Source organism: Schistocerca cancellata, chromosome 1, assembly GCF_023864275.1.
Source record: "Schistocerca cancellata isolate TAMUIC-IGC-003103 chromosome 1, iqSchCanc2.1, whole genome shotgun sequence".
Taxonomy (NCBI): domain Eukaryota; kingdom Metazoa; phylum Arthropoda; class Insecta; order Orthoptera; family Acrididae; genus Schistocerca; species Schistocerca cancellata.
The window spans coordinates 681,197,945-681,215,608 of record NC_064626.1 but is presented as its reverse complement, the minus strand read 5'-3'; the positions used below and the strand labels follow the sequence as shown (position 1 = coordinate 681,215,608).

The window sequence follows — 17,664 nt, the reverse complement described above, 5'->3', positions numbered from 1 at the left end:
TTGTCCTACAATCACCTGTTTTTCTTGGAGGCATCTCAGGTAGCAAAAATCTAATTATAACCACCCTGTATTTCAATCATATTATTGCATTTGTCCATTTCTTGTGTTTAATTTCTGTTCTGTGAAGGACTACAGCCATAGTGTATTTTTCATTCCTTCGCTGTTTCCTCCTACGAAGAAGGAGAACCTTCAATCTTGTGGAACAAGTGGAGATATACACTAAGAAAATATAATAATGCAAAGTCCAGGTTGGAATATCAACAATATTATGAAAGGGATAGATTGCTACTTGCCATAAAGTGACACACTGAGGTGCAGATAGACCCCCCCCCCCCCCCCGCCGCCACATTCTCCTGACTCTGCACCTGACCTGGCAGCCTTGAGCCTTGTTCTGCCTCCATCAGACGCTCTGCCAGACAGCGCTCAGTTCTCTTCCGCCATCTGTACCTTGCTGTCCCTCCCCCTTCCCTTCCCCTCTCCAAATTGATGGTTCCATCCACTGCAGTTGAATTCTGGCCACAGGCAGCAGTCATGTGTGTGTGGTAAGGTGTGCTTTCTTGTGTCAATGCGTGTACATTACATTTCTGAAGAAGGCTTTGCCTGAAAGCTCAGCCTTCTCTTTGTACCTGTCTGCAACTCAATGTGTCTTCTTTATGGTGAGTAGTGATCTATGCTTTTCATAATGTTGTTAATACAATAGAAGCAACTTTTAGAAGGTGTATATTGTATTTACAATAAATCATCATTGTCTGGTCTAATGCTATTTATGCGTATGCCACTTAAAGTAAACCTAGTACATTGGAAGGAAACTGACTATTTTGAAAAGTATATGCTGCTTCTTAGTTGCATTAAATAGCTTCTGCTTTTACTTCCGTTGATACGTTAATGCAGGCCACTGGTGGCCGAGCGGTTCTAGGCACTTCAGTTTGGAACCGCGCGACTGCTACGGTCGCAGGTTCGAATCCTGCCTCGGGCATGGATGTGTGTGATGTCCTTAGGTTAGTTAGGGTGAAGTAGTTCTAAGTTCTAGGGGACTGATAACCTGAGATGTTAAGTCCCATAGTGCTCAGAGCCATTTGAACCATTTGATACGTTAATGTCCTCTTGATTACCCAAGTACTTTTCAAAGAAAGGAGATACCTCCAGTTGTAACAGCAAATGACTGTTTACAATACACTAACTTGTAATGCCGCAATAAATGAATACTATTACTTGCAGTGTAGCTCTAAATTCACTCCTAGGTTCATTTACAGATGAATGAGAGAGACTTCCCCCTCCATCATTTCTTTCATTGTAATTAACTCTAATGTCTTAAATGCAGTACTGGTCTTATAGATGTCACATTAAAAACATATAGATCTGACTAGATGAAAATGATTTTCTGGCCAGTAATACTCCTCTTAAGTGTTTTTAAATTTTTATAGTAATCAGCTTTTAGTATCTCAACATTGGCATTTTTCCAGAATACACAGAATATTAAAAAAATCTTTGAAGTACAATATTATGTTTAAGATTGTCTTTGTGGGCAAGTTAGTGCATGGTATTCACTCTTCTATGAAATCATCATCTCACAGTAGACGTTTTTCATAGAATTTCCTGCAGGAATTTTATAATTTTTATATCAGTTAACCACCATCATAAAATACAGACTACAAATTTTTTAAAATAAGCAGTCCAGCATTTTTGAATGTACAATAATAGTTATAATGAAAATTTATTTTAGTAAATCAGTTCTAAAAATTTACATGATTGTGGTTTTACATACCATGGAGGGCTGTTGTTGACACAAGTAGTCCTTCTCTTGCTTGCAGTTCTGTGGTCTGACCATGAAAGGGTATGAAAAAGATAGCAATTTCATATTGTGAGCTTGGTCGCAGATTCTCCAGACGATATTTTGTTACTGAACGGTGTATGAGTGGCGTTGCTGTGTACACCTTTGTCAATAAATATTAATTTCATTAGTACATTGTTCTTTACAGTACACAAAATTGTGATTTAAGGAGATGAAAGGTAGTAAGGAAAAGCATGATAATTTCACAGATTATAAGCAAGAAAACATACTTAAGGATCAGCAAACACTAGGCAGAATATAGCTGAAGCAGAAAACGTACAACTACCACATTTGCCATTCTTGTGTGGAAAGACTCAAAGTAATGGTTTACAAAGAGGCAAAGAAGAACTGAGTTGCAATAGGCTTCATCTCTTTTGCTAAATGAGGATCTTTTGATAGCAAAAGGTAGCATTTGTGTCACCTTCATTCTAGGTGTATGTTTACTTCCACCTAGTAATATGAAATTCTGTGATTTTATTGTGAGGTGCAGTGTTCAGAAGACAAAAGTTATGCACCCCCCCTCTCTTTGTCCTGTTGGCAGGAAACTTTGTAGCTCTGAAAATGTTTCTGTCATCATAGGCATTCCAAATTCCAAAACTTGATTGGTAATATCAAATATAAATTTCTCAGCAGTTATTAGCAACTTACTATCTGAAAAGTGCACTACTGCTTGTGTTACTATGTACCATTTATTGAGAAGATTGCTCCAGATTTCAATGCAGTAGAATGCCATTCTCTACAGATGGAGTTAGTTATTTCCATGTTCTGTAAATCATACAGTTTCAACTTTTGTTTGAAGTTAATTTTGTTAACCAACAAATTCTTTACATCATTCAGTAGGTCATCAAAGTATTTTGTGACTGATTTCTCAACTCCTTTCTGCATCACATTAAGGATTAGTGGTGGATAGTGTAAATAACTTCTCCTTGTAGTGTGTTACTGTTGTTTTCAAATTGTATTTGATTGTTGACAAAAAAAAACATCATAAGGGAATAAATGTACTGAGAGGCTGTTGACAGTAAGCTCAATTCTTTAAAAGGATACTTACATGAAGTTCTAGAGTGAACACCACATATTATCCTTATTATATGCTTTTGTATTTTGTTCCACAATGACCCCAGAATATGATACCACAAGATCATAGTGAATGAAAATAGGAAAAGAAAATCAACTTTTTTTAAATCAAAATCTGATGTGTGTTACGAAAAAGTTGTATGGCTTTGACATTTCAGAAGATCTGTGACATGTGACTTCCAAACAAAGGAGGAAGATTAGGGTTTAATGCCCCACCAACATTGAGGTCAATAGAGAAGCACAAGCTCAGATTACTTCAAGGATGGGGAACAAAATTGGCCAAGCCCTTTCAAAGGAACCATCACATCATTTGGCTGGAGTGATACAGGGAAATGATGGAAAACTTCACTCAGAATGGTCAGATGTGGATTTGAAAAGTTGTTGTTCTGAATGCAAGTCCAGTATGCTAATCACTGTGTCACCTCACTTGGTCTCTGATGTCCAGTACAACTTCTTATCACTCTATCAATCTAAACTCCGAGAAATTCAGAATATTCTGTTTTCTTTATTGATTTACCTTCTTCTCCTTTTAAATGTGTGGACTGCCTTGTGGGAATTACTGAATTGAAATGCATGTACTATGCTTTTCTATAAGGTGCGTCTGGAAGTTTTGGTAAATTGTCTCTTCAGAGTGATCACCTTTAATTACAATACACTTCTGACATCAGTTGTAAAGCTCTTGGAGACTGCCAGCAGATGCCTCTGGTGGAATCACTCAAAATGGCATGATCATACATTGTTAGATATCTGAATCATTACAAGAGATGAGACCTAATGTTACCAATCCAAACCAGAGACCAAGCAACGATCAATGACATGGTGTTCATCATCTTCCCCACCTCAATCAAGTACAAATTCATGATAGATAAAGCCTATCAACAGTGCTATTGACAGCATCTTAGTCTTCAATTTTGCCAGATGACTTTTTTTGGGTGGGGAAGACTATGAACACCATGACAATGACTCTCACTTAGCCTCTGGACCATATTGGTAACGCCAGGTCTCATCTCCTGTGATGATGTAAATACAGAACAATGCATGAGCACGGTGCTTTGAGTCATTCCACAAGAAGACTTTGCTGACAGTTGCCAACAGCTTCACATTCAATGGCAGAAGTGTGTTGTAGCTAATGGTGACTACTCTGAAGGACAGTAAAGATATTTTGTTTGTAACTCTTGTTTCATTTCTTTTCTGAGAACTTTTCAGATGCACCTTGTATCTTCAGTGACAGCATCCATTTGAAGAGGACCACTTATTAATTTTCAAGAAAATATTATTTACATTTTCAAGTGTTTTAAGTACACAGTTAGGCTTCATTATAACATTTGCATTAGCATGAAAGAGTACTGTTTCTATTTCTTGGGTATATGATGGAAGATCATTCATATATAACAAGAACAAGAGTGAATTCAATGTCAATCCCTGTCGTATGGCTGGAGTGGTTGTTCCTCATTCTGAAGATGCTTTTTCATTGTGTATAATCAACAAATTTCTTAATGCAACACTCTGTATCCTCTTAGATAGAAATCGGTTACTAGAAAGATTTCTGATAACATAATATTTGAGCTTATCTAGGAGCAGTGGCGGATACAGAAAAACCTCAAGGAGGGGGCGCTAAAGACATCTTGAGCTACCTTTACTTTTACCGTAATAAAAAATAATCAAGTCACATGCAAAGTTTAAAAAAGTTTTATTTAAACTGTTTATACACATATACAAAGACAATGCCACCTTATGATACATTATTAGTAAAAATATTGTTACAAGCCTTGTAACAATATTTTTACCGACAAATTACTATGAATTACTATTATTAATACTTCATAATCAACTGATCACTCTCACTCTTGACTAATCTCCACACTTGCACTTGCTACAACTAGAACTTTTTACTTATTCATTCTTCAGTCTCAATATTTCTGTTTCTGAATGTGAACTAGCTTCCTACTTGGTGAATAGTCCATATTTATAATGCTACATATTGAAGGTTCTCTGTACAAGAAAACAGTAGAATATTCACAACTTTCCTCAAACAAATGCCAGACAGGATAACATATCGAGATCACTAGAATTGCCGTATCTTTTCTCATAGGTATATGTTAGCTATCTATGTGCCAGACAGAAACATATAAAACATGATGACATGGACAGGCATGCTACATAGGAAAGTACAACTACTCAATTCAGTTGAGTCGACTGACAAAAGAAACGAACAAATAGCATGCAGGCTGACTGCCAGGGCAGCACGGGTGGCAATGCGCTCAGCCCCATAGGGCTGGGAATTGGGGGGGGGGGGGGGGGGGGGGGGGGCTGCACACCCCTCACGTCCCCCATATGTATCTGCCACTGTCTAGGAGAATAATGTGGTCTGCACTATCAAATGCTTTTGACAAGTCACAGATAATACCAGTTGAGAATATTTTGTCACTTAAATTTTGCATAATATGATTTATGAATCCAAAAATAGTATGTTCTTTGGAGAGACAATTTTCAAGTTTAAATTGAGACTGACTAAGTATCATATTTTGAAAGAGGGTGAGTCATGGTTCCTGCACCACATTCTTTTCCAGTATCTTTGAGAAGAAGTAAGTCATCAAACTGAACAGTAGTTATTAATATCTTGCTTACTGTTTTCCTTGTAAAGGGTCTTGACAGTAGCATATTTCAGTACCGTATGTCTGGAATTATTCCTGAGATATTGATGTTTACATATGTGGCTAATACACTGCCTAAATGTAAAGAATAGGATTTTAGTACTTTACTTTAGATATCGTCAACTCTATCAGAGTTTTTTGTTTGGGGGGAATTAATTACATTCTTAAGTTTTTTTTAGCAGAGCATTGGTAAATGTAATTTGACTGTATGCATCAGCCATTGCTTCTTATGTATTCTATTGCTGTATCCCTAGAATAGTCCTTGTCAATCTTCTGAACTACTTCAAAGGAAGTGGTTATTAAGTATATGGGCTACCTAATTGCTATCAATAATTATTTGGCTGTTCTCTTTAATAACCAAGATCTCATTTTCTTTAATTGAATTCTCAGTTAACCACAGACAGCACAGACTTCTAATTGTTGATCTAAGCAGGAACTACTGCTATGAATATATTTGAACTAGATTTTATTTTTTACATGCATGAAAACTCTTCTTTTGTCCACATTTTCCCTACAGAAATTGGCTGCTAATTTATGGTCTTCTATGTTTAACATATGAATTACATGGTGCTCAGACAAATGTAATACATCAACTTAATTTTGATACTCTACAAGTTTGTTAACCTGGTTTTTTAATCCTTCAGCACTCTGATACACAATAGCAATGTTATTCAAACAAGTTATTTGTGTGTGACACTTCATTTATCTAAATTGCTTTTAAAGTAGTGCATCTGAGTATGGTATTTAACCTAAAAAAGGTTAGCTCTCACACTCAATTATAGCCAAGTCAAGCATATGTAACTATATTTATTTTGAATATAATAGAGGGAAACATTCCACATGGGAAATATATATATATATATATATATATATATATATATATATATATATATATATATATATATATATATATATATATATATATATATATAATATGTATGTATGTGCAGATGGATATGTGTGTGTGTGTGCGCGTGAGTGTATACATGTCCTTTTTTCTTTTTTTCCCCCTAAGGTAAGTCTTTCCGCTCCCGGGATTGGAATGACTCCTTACCCTCTCCCTTAAAACCCACATCCTTTCGTCTTTCCCTCTCCTTCCCTCTTTCCTGATGAAGCAACCATTTGTTGTGAAAGCTTGAATTTTGTGTGTATGTTTGTGTGTCTATCGACCTGCCAGCGCTTTTGTTTGTTAAGTCTCATCATCTTTGTTTTTTAGATATAGACTCACATTTGAGGCCTAAACATTTGGTTTTAAATTATCAGTATTTACATGATTGCAGATACATTAGTTAATATTCAGTTGTGTGAAAAATAACTAAATTATTATGATAAAATGCTTACCTTATCATTAACTTCTTTGTACCTCAACTGAATACCATCTATGAACTGTGCTTCTTCTTCAGAAAATCTGCGCCAGCTGAGATCGACCCATGTAGCATTAAGTTCAACTACAGCAAGAGCAGGATCTATCTCTATTATAGGTGGTAACGCTGAAATAGAAATACTGATGAGCCTTCCAAACTTCATGCAAATTTCACCATGAATCACTAACACGTCAGGTAATACGAACAAGGAGATTTCTATCTGGCAAGATAAAGTTAAATGCATGTTGTCTTGAATGTATTTGTTTTTATTATACATTATAATTTGTCCTGAATAAGAGCAAATATAACAAGTAACAAATTCAGAAAGAGACACATTAACTGACCATATTAATTCACGTTAATGTCTGAATGCTGGGTGTGGAATGAGTTCACTATTATGCAGCATTTTTGCTTTATTTCCCTAACTGCTTATAATACTTTTACACAAATCATAGATAGTACATCTGTTCAATTTAGTTTACTCATTTTGAGCTGCAAGGGATGATCTGTGAAAATAGATTAGAGAACGTAAACTTCTTTGCCAAGATTGTTAATAATAACCTTTATTCTCAATAACCAATTTCAGTAATCAATGTTACCATTTTCAGATCTTGATAGACAGGTTATTGCATATTTCTTAAAATACCAGTAAAAATACCCTTCCTGATTAATTGGTAGGTAGATCTGTTATGTACCCTCCAATTAATGAGAACGAGAATTTTTACTGCTATTTTAAGAAATATGCAATAACCTGTCAACGGATATCTGAAGATGGTAACACTGATTATTGAAACTGTTTATCAAGAATAAAGGTTATTATTAGCATCTTATCCCGCTATCCATCAAATAATAATGTACTGCAAATTAATAACACAGCTTTCACAAAGACAAATGAATTTAATTACCTTGGTACAACAGTAACCTCTGACAACTCCATAAAAATTGAAATAGAATCACGAATTCAGAAGGCTAATAAATGCTACTATAGTCTCTTGACAGTTTTCAAAAGTAAGTTAATATCTAGGAACACCAAACTACAAGTATACAAATCATTGATTATACCAGTACTCACCTATGGATCTGAAACCTGGACTCTCACAAAAAAAGAGGAAAACAGATTAAGAGTATTTGAACGAAAAATTTTGAGAAAAATATTTGGACCCATAAGAGATAGGATCAGTGATGAATGGAGATTGCTAAATAACAATGAAATTTACAAATTATATAAAGACTCCGATATAGTGGCCAAAATTAAAGCCAAAAGACTGAAATGGATAGGGCATGTCATCAGAGCACCACCAAACAGGACCATCAAGAAAGTGACTGAAGAGATTCCCACCGGAAGACGACCTCTTGGACGCCCACGCATGAGATACTTGGACAATATTCAAGACGATCTCAGAAAACTAGGACATGACAGACAGTGGCAAATTACTTGTAAAGACAGAGCAAAGTGGTTCAACATTGTCCATTCTGTAGCAAAAAGCCTTCATGGATTGTAATGCTTAATAATAATAATAATAATAATAATTAGCATCTTGGCAATGAAGTTTATCTTCTCTAATCTACAACTGTACAAACTCACGCAATTAAACCAAACAACTTCCAATTATACTCAAATCATCAATTAATCATGAAATTGAAAGCAATATAGAATTTACCTGGAGGTGTTCTGACTGAAATTACTGGACTGTGGGGAGCGTTCTGGATGTCTCTCATCATGACTGAAATCTGTATTTGGTACTCAGTGTCAGGTTGAAGCTCTCCAAGTACAAATTCCAGTTGTGGTGTGGCTATGATGTCATCAGGTGGTGCCAAGATCTGTTGTTCCCATGAGGACACATCATTATTCCTGAAAAAATTTTAATCTCAGTCTACAGTTAGGCAAAAAGAAATTGAATTTTAATTAGAAGTCAGAAAACTGCTACATATACATCTTTACATGACACATAACACTTATCTTGGGTTTTAGGTTGTGAAAGGTGAAGCTCATGATGTGAAGACTTGTACCTGTAGACTGAACAATGATGGCAATAGCCTACAGTTACAACTATCAAAGAGTAGACAAAAACTGCAATAAAAATAGGCAAATGCATATTCACCCAGCAATTAGAAGTTATGAAGAAAGCATGAAAACCATTACAATGGAATTTCATCGTAATATGTCCCACCAAACAGAGAAATGTTTTAGAAAATCCAATATTAGATGTGGTTTCCAAGTTGACAATACACTAAAACTTCATGTAGAACATAGATTGAGAAGCATGCATGACAAATTTGATGACTCGGGGATATATAGGATTGACTTCAATAATTGTGATAAGTACTATATCAGCCAAACCAGCCACTCTTTTAATGTAAAGGTTAAGTAGTATTTATGGCCATGTAACAAAACTGTCCTGGGGTTGAATTTAGTAGAAACTGGCCTAACTACAGGGAACTCTGAGAATATTATTTGTATTCTCCACAGATTGCCAAAAGGTGTGGGACACAGCACGTTGGGATTACTCCATTTGTTATGATTTCAACTCCTGATAGTTAATTTATTTTATTCCTTAACTTATATTGCAGTTTTTATACACTTTCAATTGGTATACATCTGGTAGGTGCTTGGATAGTTAAAAATCCTAACTAAGCTTTGTCCCCCCTTAGAAATAATATTCAGGGCATTACTGTGTGCTGATTCTTGTAACGTACATATGTAGTTTCCATGAGAGCTTCGCTAATTGAAATACAATCCATATTAGAAATTTCTGGTGAGCTAATCTGCATCTTTAAATAAATTAACATACACCATTATAAAGACTAGTATTCCAGCTTTTAAGTAACATATTTAAGTTTTCATAAAATTAGCTCACAAAGTAATTAACAAGGGACTTCCATACCATTATAATTTGCCACTGCAAATTGCGCCTCTATGCTTGTTAGCTTCCTAAATTTGACATTATACTTCTGTTGTTTTATTTTTATGAGCAAGATGACATACTTCACTCTTTGATTAAGTCATTAATTAAGGTTTTGCATAATTTATTTTTTCAAATGACTATGGAAAACATAAATGAGGAAAGGCACCCATTCAGCTGTAGCTGGGTGTTGCATGGCTCATTGAAACACATGAAAACACACATGAAGTACTATTTTTATCACTCTTTGTATATGGGGGCCTCAAGCACTGAAAAAAGAGCAGTAGTTAAAAAAACTTATAATGACTCTGTACTGTTACTGTTTCTGTGTGCCACACATCAATCAGCTTCATGTGAACTGTTGCTTTTCCTCGGTTTTGTTTACCGAGTCCCTGCCAATGAATTGGCAGCACACTAGCAGCCTAAAAATTTCTGCATGTTGCGAAAGACCTAATACAGTCCTTATGGCCAATTCTCAGAAACTGACTTGTGGTGCTTCCCACACCTGTGTAATGTGTATAAAATTCAAATTTTAAAAAATTAAAAGAAAGGAAAAACAGAAAGGACAAATCCCAAGTTGTATGAAAGTTCCCAATTTTCTTTTGAAGAATTTACTATCCATCTATCATGTTTTTAATACAATTTTTTCTAAGTGTATACTGTTTTTAAACAAAGTTACAATTTTCATTGAAAATGAAATTAACTGTTTCTCAGCTTTTTAACTATTTTGAGTTTTTCTGAGTAATTTGGATGAAGATAACTGTTAAAGGTGGATCAAACATGGGCATCAGGTGCTTTTATAGATTTCCTCCCTCAGCAGCAGTAGTGGTGGTAAGGAGGAAACTAGGAGAAAATTTTGCATGAATTTCCTAGACATGTTATAATGTTAGGTGGAGATTTTAATTTCCTGCTGTGGACTGGGAGATTCAATTGTTTAAGATATGTATTAGAGGCAGAGAATCAGTGAAATTGTTCTAAGTGCTTTCTCCAAAATTACCAAGCCCAGTCAGAGAACCTACTTATGAAGTTAACACTTAGACCTACTTGTTATTGATAGACCCAAACTTTTAGACTCATTGTAGAACGGAGAGACAGTGATCATAAGGCTGTTACAGCATCAATGTACATGGCAGTAAATAGGAATAAAAATAAAGGTAAGAACATATTTCTACTCAGCAAGAATGACAAGAGACATCTTTCAGATTACCTAACAGAAGAACTCCAGCAGTGACAATGCTGAGCATCAATGCACAAAGTGTAAGAGCATCCTGCAATATGCTTTAGGTGAGTATGTACTGGGAAAAATTGAGAAGGATGGAAAAGGCCAACTGTGGTTCAGCAACTGTGTTAGTAAGCTGCTATGAAAACAATGAGAGCTTCACTATAAATTTAAACATAGTCAAAGCCTCAAAGAAAAACAAGACACCAAAATTGGTGGTAAGGAGAGCCAAGCATGAAGCATTCAATGAATTCAAAAGTAAAATTCCATCAACTAGCTTGACAGAAAATCATAGGAAGTTTTCTTCTTATGATAAATCAGTAAATGGATTGAACCCATCTCTCTTGACAGTCTGTGACCACAGTGACACCGAAACAGACTATGACACAGAAAAGGTTAAAATACTACATTATTTTTGTCCAAAACTGTTTCACATGAAAAATCTCACTGTAGTTCCTTCTTTAAGTCAGTGCATAGTTGTGAGATTTAAAACTTTCCTGGTGTCCATATTGTTCCTCAAGATTTCGGACGAACTGCCAGATGTTTGCAACTTCCTGGCACAATATTTCGGTGAAGAGACTTCTGGCCATCTTCAGGTGATACTGGCAAAAACTCCCTGAGCTCTGGTATTGAAGGACCCCCCAGCACATGCGTGGTGGATTCACTTGGCGTTGCGCGTGCACTACTTGAGCGCATTCGATTCTGCTGCGCTGCATGCCCTCCGTGGTGAAAACTCGCTGCATCGATAAGCTGGCCAGAAGACTCTGCACCGAAATATTGTGGCAGGAGGTTGCAAACATCCGGCAGTTCACCTGAAATTTTGTGGAACAATATGTACACTGGGAACTTTTTAAATCTCACATCAAGAACCTCTATGGGGAGGAACTGATGCAGTATATTTGAAGGGTTTGACAAGTTATGGGAAAAAAGACCAAGGCTACTGAGCTCTCTGATATTTTTATTAAGTTGCAGTGACAAGGGTATTATTCCAAAGTTTGCAAAAATTGTGCATTTTATTAATAGCATCGCTGCAAATAACATCAAACACAAAGCAAGTATGGAATTAGTGAGAGAAAGGATTCATTTCAGTTGGCGTGAACTGGATTCCGTATCGAAGGACATGTATTATCTTAACTTAGAATCGGCAGCAAGACTGTCTACATTGTCTTGGGACTGGGTGAATGGTATGACGTGGCCCAAAGCAAATTGGAGCCATGACAAAGCTACGACGAGGCAAATAGCGAAGTTTGACTGACTTTTGACCCAGATGCTGGAGGAAGTTCCTACTCGATGATCCGTTATTAATTTGACGGGGAAGCTTATAGATGATGTGACTATGTCTGTGTTAGCAAGAGGTCTCAATTTTACTCTTACACCTGTTTCACCACTACTGCTGGACATTGTTCGTTCCATCGAAGAAGTTGTGAGTCGTCATGCTACAGATGAAGCTGAGGAAGTGTGCCAGGAATCTTGTCATGTGTTGACAAGAGCTACACCGCCAAAGAGCAACATCTCACCTATGGAGAGGGCAGCCCTCTGTAACTCGTGAGCAGACCCAGATACAGTTGTACTTAAATAGGGCAAAGGTAATGCTACTGTTTTAATGTTCCGTGGGACTATATTCATAAGATTAATGTTTTATTAAGCGACTCAACATATCACAAAATAGATAAGGATCCTACTACCTGAGTGGTGAGGAAAACAGCAGAACTTCTGACTAACAGTTCCTTACCAAAGGAGGTAATTAAGAAACTAAAACCAAATATTTCAGTTCCACCTAGGCTATATGGAGTGCCGAAGATCCACAAGGATAACGTGCCATTACGTCCAATTGTGCGTAATATTGGAGCAGCCACTTATGACTTAGCAAAGTATTTGGCTTCTTTGCTGAGAGCAGCTGCAAAGTCATGACTTGTTGGTCAGTTTTGGCGTAGTAGCACTTTTTACAAATATACCTCTTGTGGACTCACTACATCTCATTAGCAGCAGGTTTGGAGCTGACATTATAATGCTGTTTGAGCACATTCTCTCCTCCAGATATTTTTTATTTAACAACGAGTTTTATGAGCAATCGGACAGTGTCACCTTGGGGAGTCCTTTATCTCCCCTGATGGCCAATCTTTTTATGGAAGATTTTGAGGAGCGAGCACTTGCCCAAGCTGCTTTTAAACCAACAGTATTTTGGCGATATGTTGATGATACTTTTATAGTTTGGCCTCATGGTTTGGATCATCTGTGAGAGTTCCTACAACATCTGAACTCCATACACAAAAATATAAAATTTACTATGGACTTAGAGAAGGAGGCTTGCCTGCCATTTTTAGACATATTGATGCAACGTAATAACGATGGCACACTTGGTAATTCGGTATATAGAAAGGCGGCTCGCACAGACCTTTACTTGCAAGCCGCTAGTTGCCACCATCCAGTGCAAACGATGAGTGTTTTGAAGACATTTATTCACCAAGCCCACGTTATATCTGACACCGATAGTTTGCAAATGGAACTGGAGCACCTTCAGACTGTATTTCTGAAGAATGGGTACTCATCCCAGCAAGTGGAGAGAGTGTTGCAGACCTGTAAACGATGGAACAAAGAAGAGGAAGAGGCTTTTAAAACGACTGCCTATTTACCATATATTGGTAATATTTCAGCGCAAATAGGCAGAATACTAATAAAATATAAAGTGAAGCAATCTTTCACCCTCCTGCAAAAATTTTGTCGCTGTTCGGATCTGTCAAAGACGACTTAAGAGCTGTGCAAGGCAGGTGTTTACAGGATTCCGTGTGAATGCGGCAAATCTTATATGGGGCAAACGACACATACTGTGCAGGATTGCATTGTAGAACATCAGCGGCATATTCGCCTTCTTCAGCCTTTTAAGTCTGCCATCGCTGAACACTATATTTCCACTTGTCATGCCATGAATTATAATGAGACAAAAATTGTGGCCCATACGTCTAACTTTTGGAGTTCTATTGTTAATGAATCCGTGGAAATGCAGCTGTCTGACAATTAGTCTCTTATTAATCATGATGGCGGTTACCAATTGAATTTGGCATGGAATCCAATTGTCAAAAAACTTCGTGTCCTCTGTTGCTGGCATAGGTCTGTGCTGGAACCGTAGGAAGACAATCGAATTGATATCGATGCAGCAAGTTTTCACCACAGAGGGCATGCGGCACAGCAGAATCGAATGTGCTCAAGTAGTGCACGCGCAACACCAAGTGAATCCACCATGCATGTGCCGGAGGGGCCTTAAATACCAGAGCTCAGGGAGTTTTTGTCAGTATCACCTGAAGATGACCAGAAGAATCTGCACTAAAATATTGCGGCAGGAAGTTGCAAACATCCAGCAGTTCGCCCAAAATTTTGTGGAACATTGTACAATTGTCAAAATGACATATCAAAATAAGTGACTATCAGGAAGAAAGGCAACTGAAATCACTCAACAGAGGTATGGCCACTGGATCTGATGGGATACCAAATCAATCCTGCAGATAATATGTGAAAGAACATTCCCCTCTTCAAGCAGGGGTGTAGTGTATGTTCCTAGACGAGCAGATTGTTCCTAATGATTGGGAAAAAGCACAAGTTATTCCCATTTTCAAGAAGGGTTGTCGGTCAGACACACAAAATTACAGACCTATATCTTTGACTTTGATCAGTGATAGAATTTTGAAACATGTTTTGTGCTTGTGTGTTATGACATTTCTGCAGACTGAAAGTCTCCTGTGTAAGAATCAACATGATCTCCAAAAACAATGATCATGTGAAACCTGCTCGCTCTCTTCAGCCTTGAGACCCAGAAAGCAGTAGCTACAAGTGCCCATTTAGACCCTACATTACTTGACTTCTGGAAGGCATTTGATACAGTTCTGCATTGTCACCTAATGAACAAATTGCAAACGTAAGGTACATTGGACCAACTGTGTGACTGGATTGAAAGGTTTCCAGCAAATAGAATAATGCATATCATTCTGAATGGAAAGAAGTTTTAAGACATAAAAGTAACTTGCCCCAAGGGAATGTTATATGACTATTACTTTTTTCAGTATGTATAGATGATGTAGTAGGTAACATTGGAAGTTCCATGATGCTTTTTGTGGAGGATGCTGTTGTATACTGTAAGTTGCAACAATAGAAAATTGTAGCGAAATGAAGGAAGACCTGCAGCAGATCAATGCTTGGTGTTGGGAATGACAATTGACCCTTATCATAAACAAATATAATGTATTGAAAATACGTAGACTGCAAGACTTTTATTGCATAAGAGGTGATCTCAAAAGTTTGCATTCAAAGGCCATACAATCCATAATCAGTATGCCAATAAGGCAAAATTGCTGTGAACATTGGAGTAATCATACCATTTGGTAAAACACCATGTCCTGCTGTGTGAAGAAGTCCTTAACTGCCTGCTACACATACTCGTATAACAGGAATCATTGATTCATTTTCAGGAACCCAAGGCCTGATAATCACATGGGGAAAGATCGGGACTATTAGGGTGGGTGCTCAAGCGTTTCCCACTTGTCCAAAATGGATGAGGCTAGCCTCCCAGATCGACTGGCATCTTGTTTCAAATCGCGACTAGCACGGAACTTGGTTCACCATTCTGAAATGGCGGTTTTCTACAAACATGCTGTCCCATACACATTCTTCATTTTCTGATGGATGTTTATTAGTGTTTTTCCTTCAGCAGCCATGAAAGAATAACAGCATGTTGGTCCTGTTTATATGCATTTGATAATAACATCACTATAATTCACATTTACACAGTTACTGCAAACACATAGGAAAGACAAGAATGTCACACTAATCCCTTGCCCACACACTGTTTTGCATATATGTTGCATCAGTGGCCTCAAATGGAAACTTACACGATTTCAAAACAATCACTGGAAGCAGTTACTTCCATAAAATGTGTAGGGGTATGTGAACAGACTAATATGGAGTGGAATCACCACATAAAATTAATTGTATGTAAGGCAGATGCCAGACAGATTCATTGGAAGAATCCCCAGGAAATATAGTCCACCAACAAAGAAAGTAGCTTACAAAAAATTCATTCAACCAATACTTGAATGCTGCTTATCAGTATGGGATCTGTCCAGACAGGGCTGATAGACGAAATAGGGAACATCCAAAGAAGTGCAACATGTTTTGTAACGGGTTTATTTAATATGTGTGAAAGTGTCAAAGAGGTGCTCCGCCAACTTCATTAGTAGATGCTGCAAGAGAGGCATTATGCATCATGGTATGGTCTACTGTTGAAGTTCTGAAAGCTTGCTTTCCTAGAAGTATCAACCAGTATAGTGCTTCCTGCTGAGTATATCTTGCGGAAAGTGCATCAAGATAAAATCAGAGGGACTCATGCCCACATAGAGGCTTACCAGCAATTGTTATTCCTTGAATCAAACATGTCTGGATCAGGAAAAAGGGGATGTGACAGTGGTACACAGAGTACCCTCTACCACACACGATAAGGTGGCTTACAGAGTGTGGGTGCAGGTGTATAACACTACTAATAGTTTATTAACGATTTAATGTAACTCCTTTCTGTATGGGAACTGTGACTGAAAAGCTAAGGAACTTTTCTTGGTTGCATTCTCCACACATCATAAATATTAAGGATATTATGATGTGCTATATTTTAAATGACTGTGTTTTTAATTTTACTGAATTCAAGTTCTTCTTTCAAAAACCTTTGGGAACATTAAAACACAGCAACAAAAAGAGAACAAGTATGAAGAGTGTCATATCAGCTTACCCTTTATCAGATGTATATCTTAATTCTATACGACCATGTAAACCAACCAACACTGGAGGTACAGAAAACACAAGCCGGACTGATGTGGGATCCACAGCCTCCACGATATGGACTGTTATGTCACCTGTATGCAAGAAAGAAACAGAACACTTACATGAAAATGGTAAGTAGAATAGCAGTCATATATTAATATACATGTACGAGGGCCTGCTGAAAAGTAATACCTCTGAAATTTTTATTCTGTTGTCAATATTGGTTGAGGTATTATATATCATGCATATTACCCAGTCAATTTTCCCACTTCACTGACTCAAGCTGCAACCCTCTACCACTAGAAGGCTCTGAATTGTAATGTGTAACATAACTGTGTCAGTGCATGGAAAACAGTGTGCTGCGGTTGAGTTATTGACTGCAGAAAACTTCATCCACACATGGAGCACCATCTCCTTTAGCTTGACAATCTCAGACTAGATACGAGCACTATGACATCTGCAACAATCTGACATCTTGTGTTCACTGTCATCAGTCATCCTCTATACTGTCCCAACTGGGCTCCATTGATTTTTATCTGTTTCCAAAACTTAAAGAACACCTTTGGAGACTTCACTTTGATAATAATGAAACATGGCAATAATAAGTGAGATTGTGCCTCTGTCCACAATGTCAAATATTCTACAATGACGGTATCAACGATGGGAGAAATGTATTCAGCACCAGGGTGACTAAATTGAGAATAAATATGTATACATGAAGAACATAGCTGTAGAATATCAATAAAGTTTATTTTATTTACAAAGCCTTAAAAGTTTTCACACAAAAAATTCAGGGCCATTACTTTTCAGCATGACC

The 17,664-nt window shown here is 37.1% G+C and overlaps 1 protein-coding gene across 1 annotated transcript in view; it reads right to left on the bottom strand.

The window, feature by feature from the left end:
* The window catches only part of LOC126184153 (putative epidermal cell surface receptor), a 401,413-nt gene that overhangs the window by 52,191 nt on the left and 331,558 nt on the right, over positions 1–17,664 (bottom strand). Inside the window, 4 exon segments of the mRNA XM_049926525.1 lie at positions 1,766–1,934; positions 6,901–7,049; positions 8,585–8,775; positions 16,816–16,939. Of these exon segments, the coding sequence (XP_049782482.1) occupies positions 1,766–1,934; positions 6,901–7,049; positions 8,585–8,775; positions 16,816–16,939 (633 nt within the window).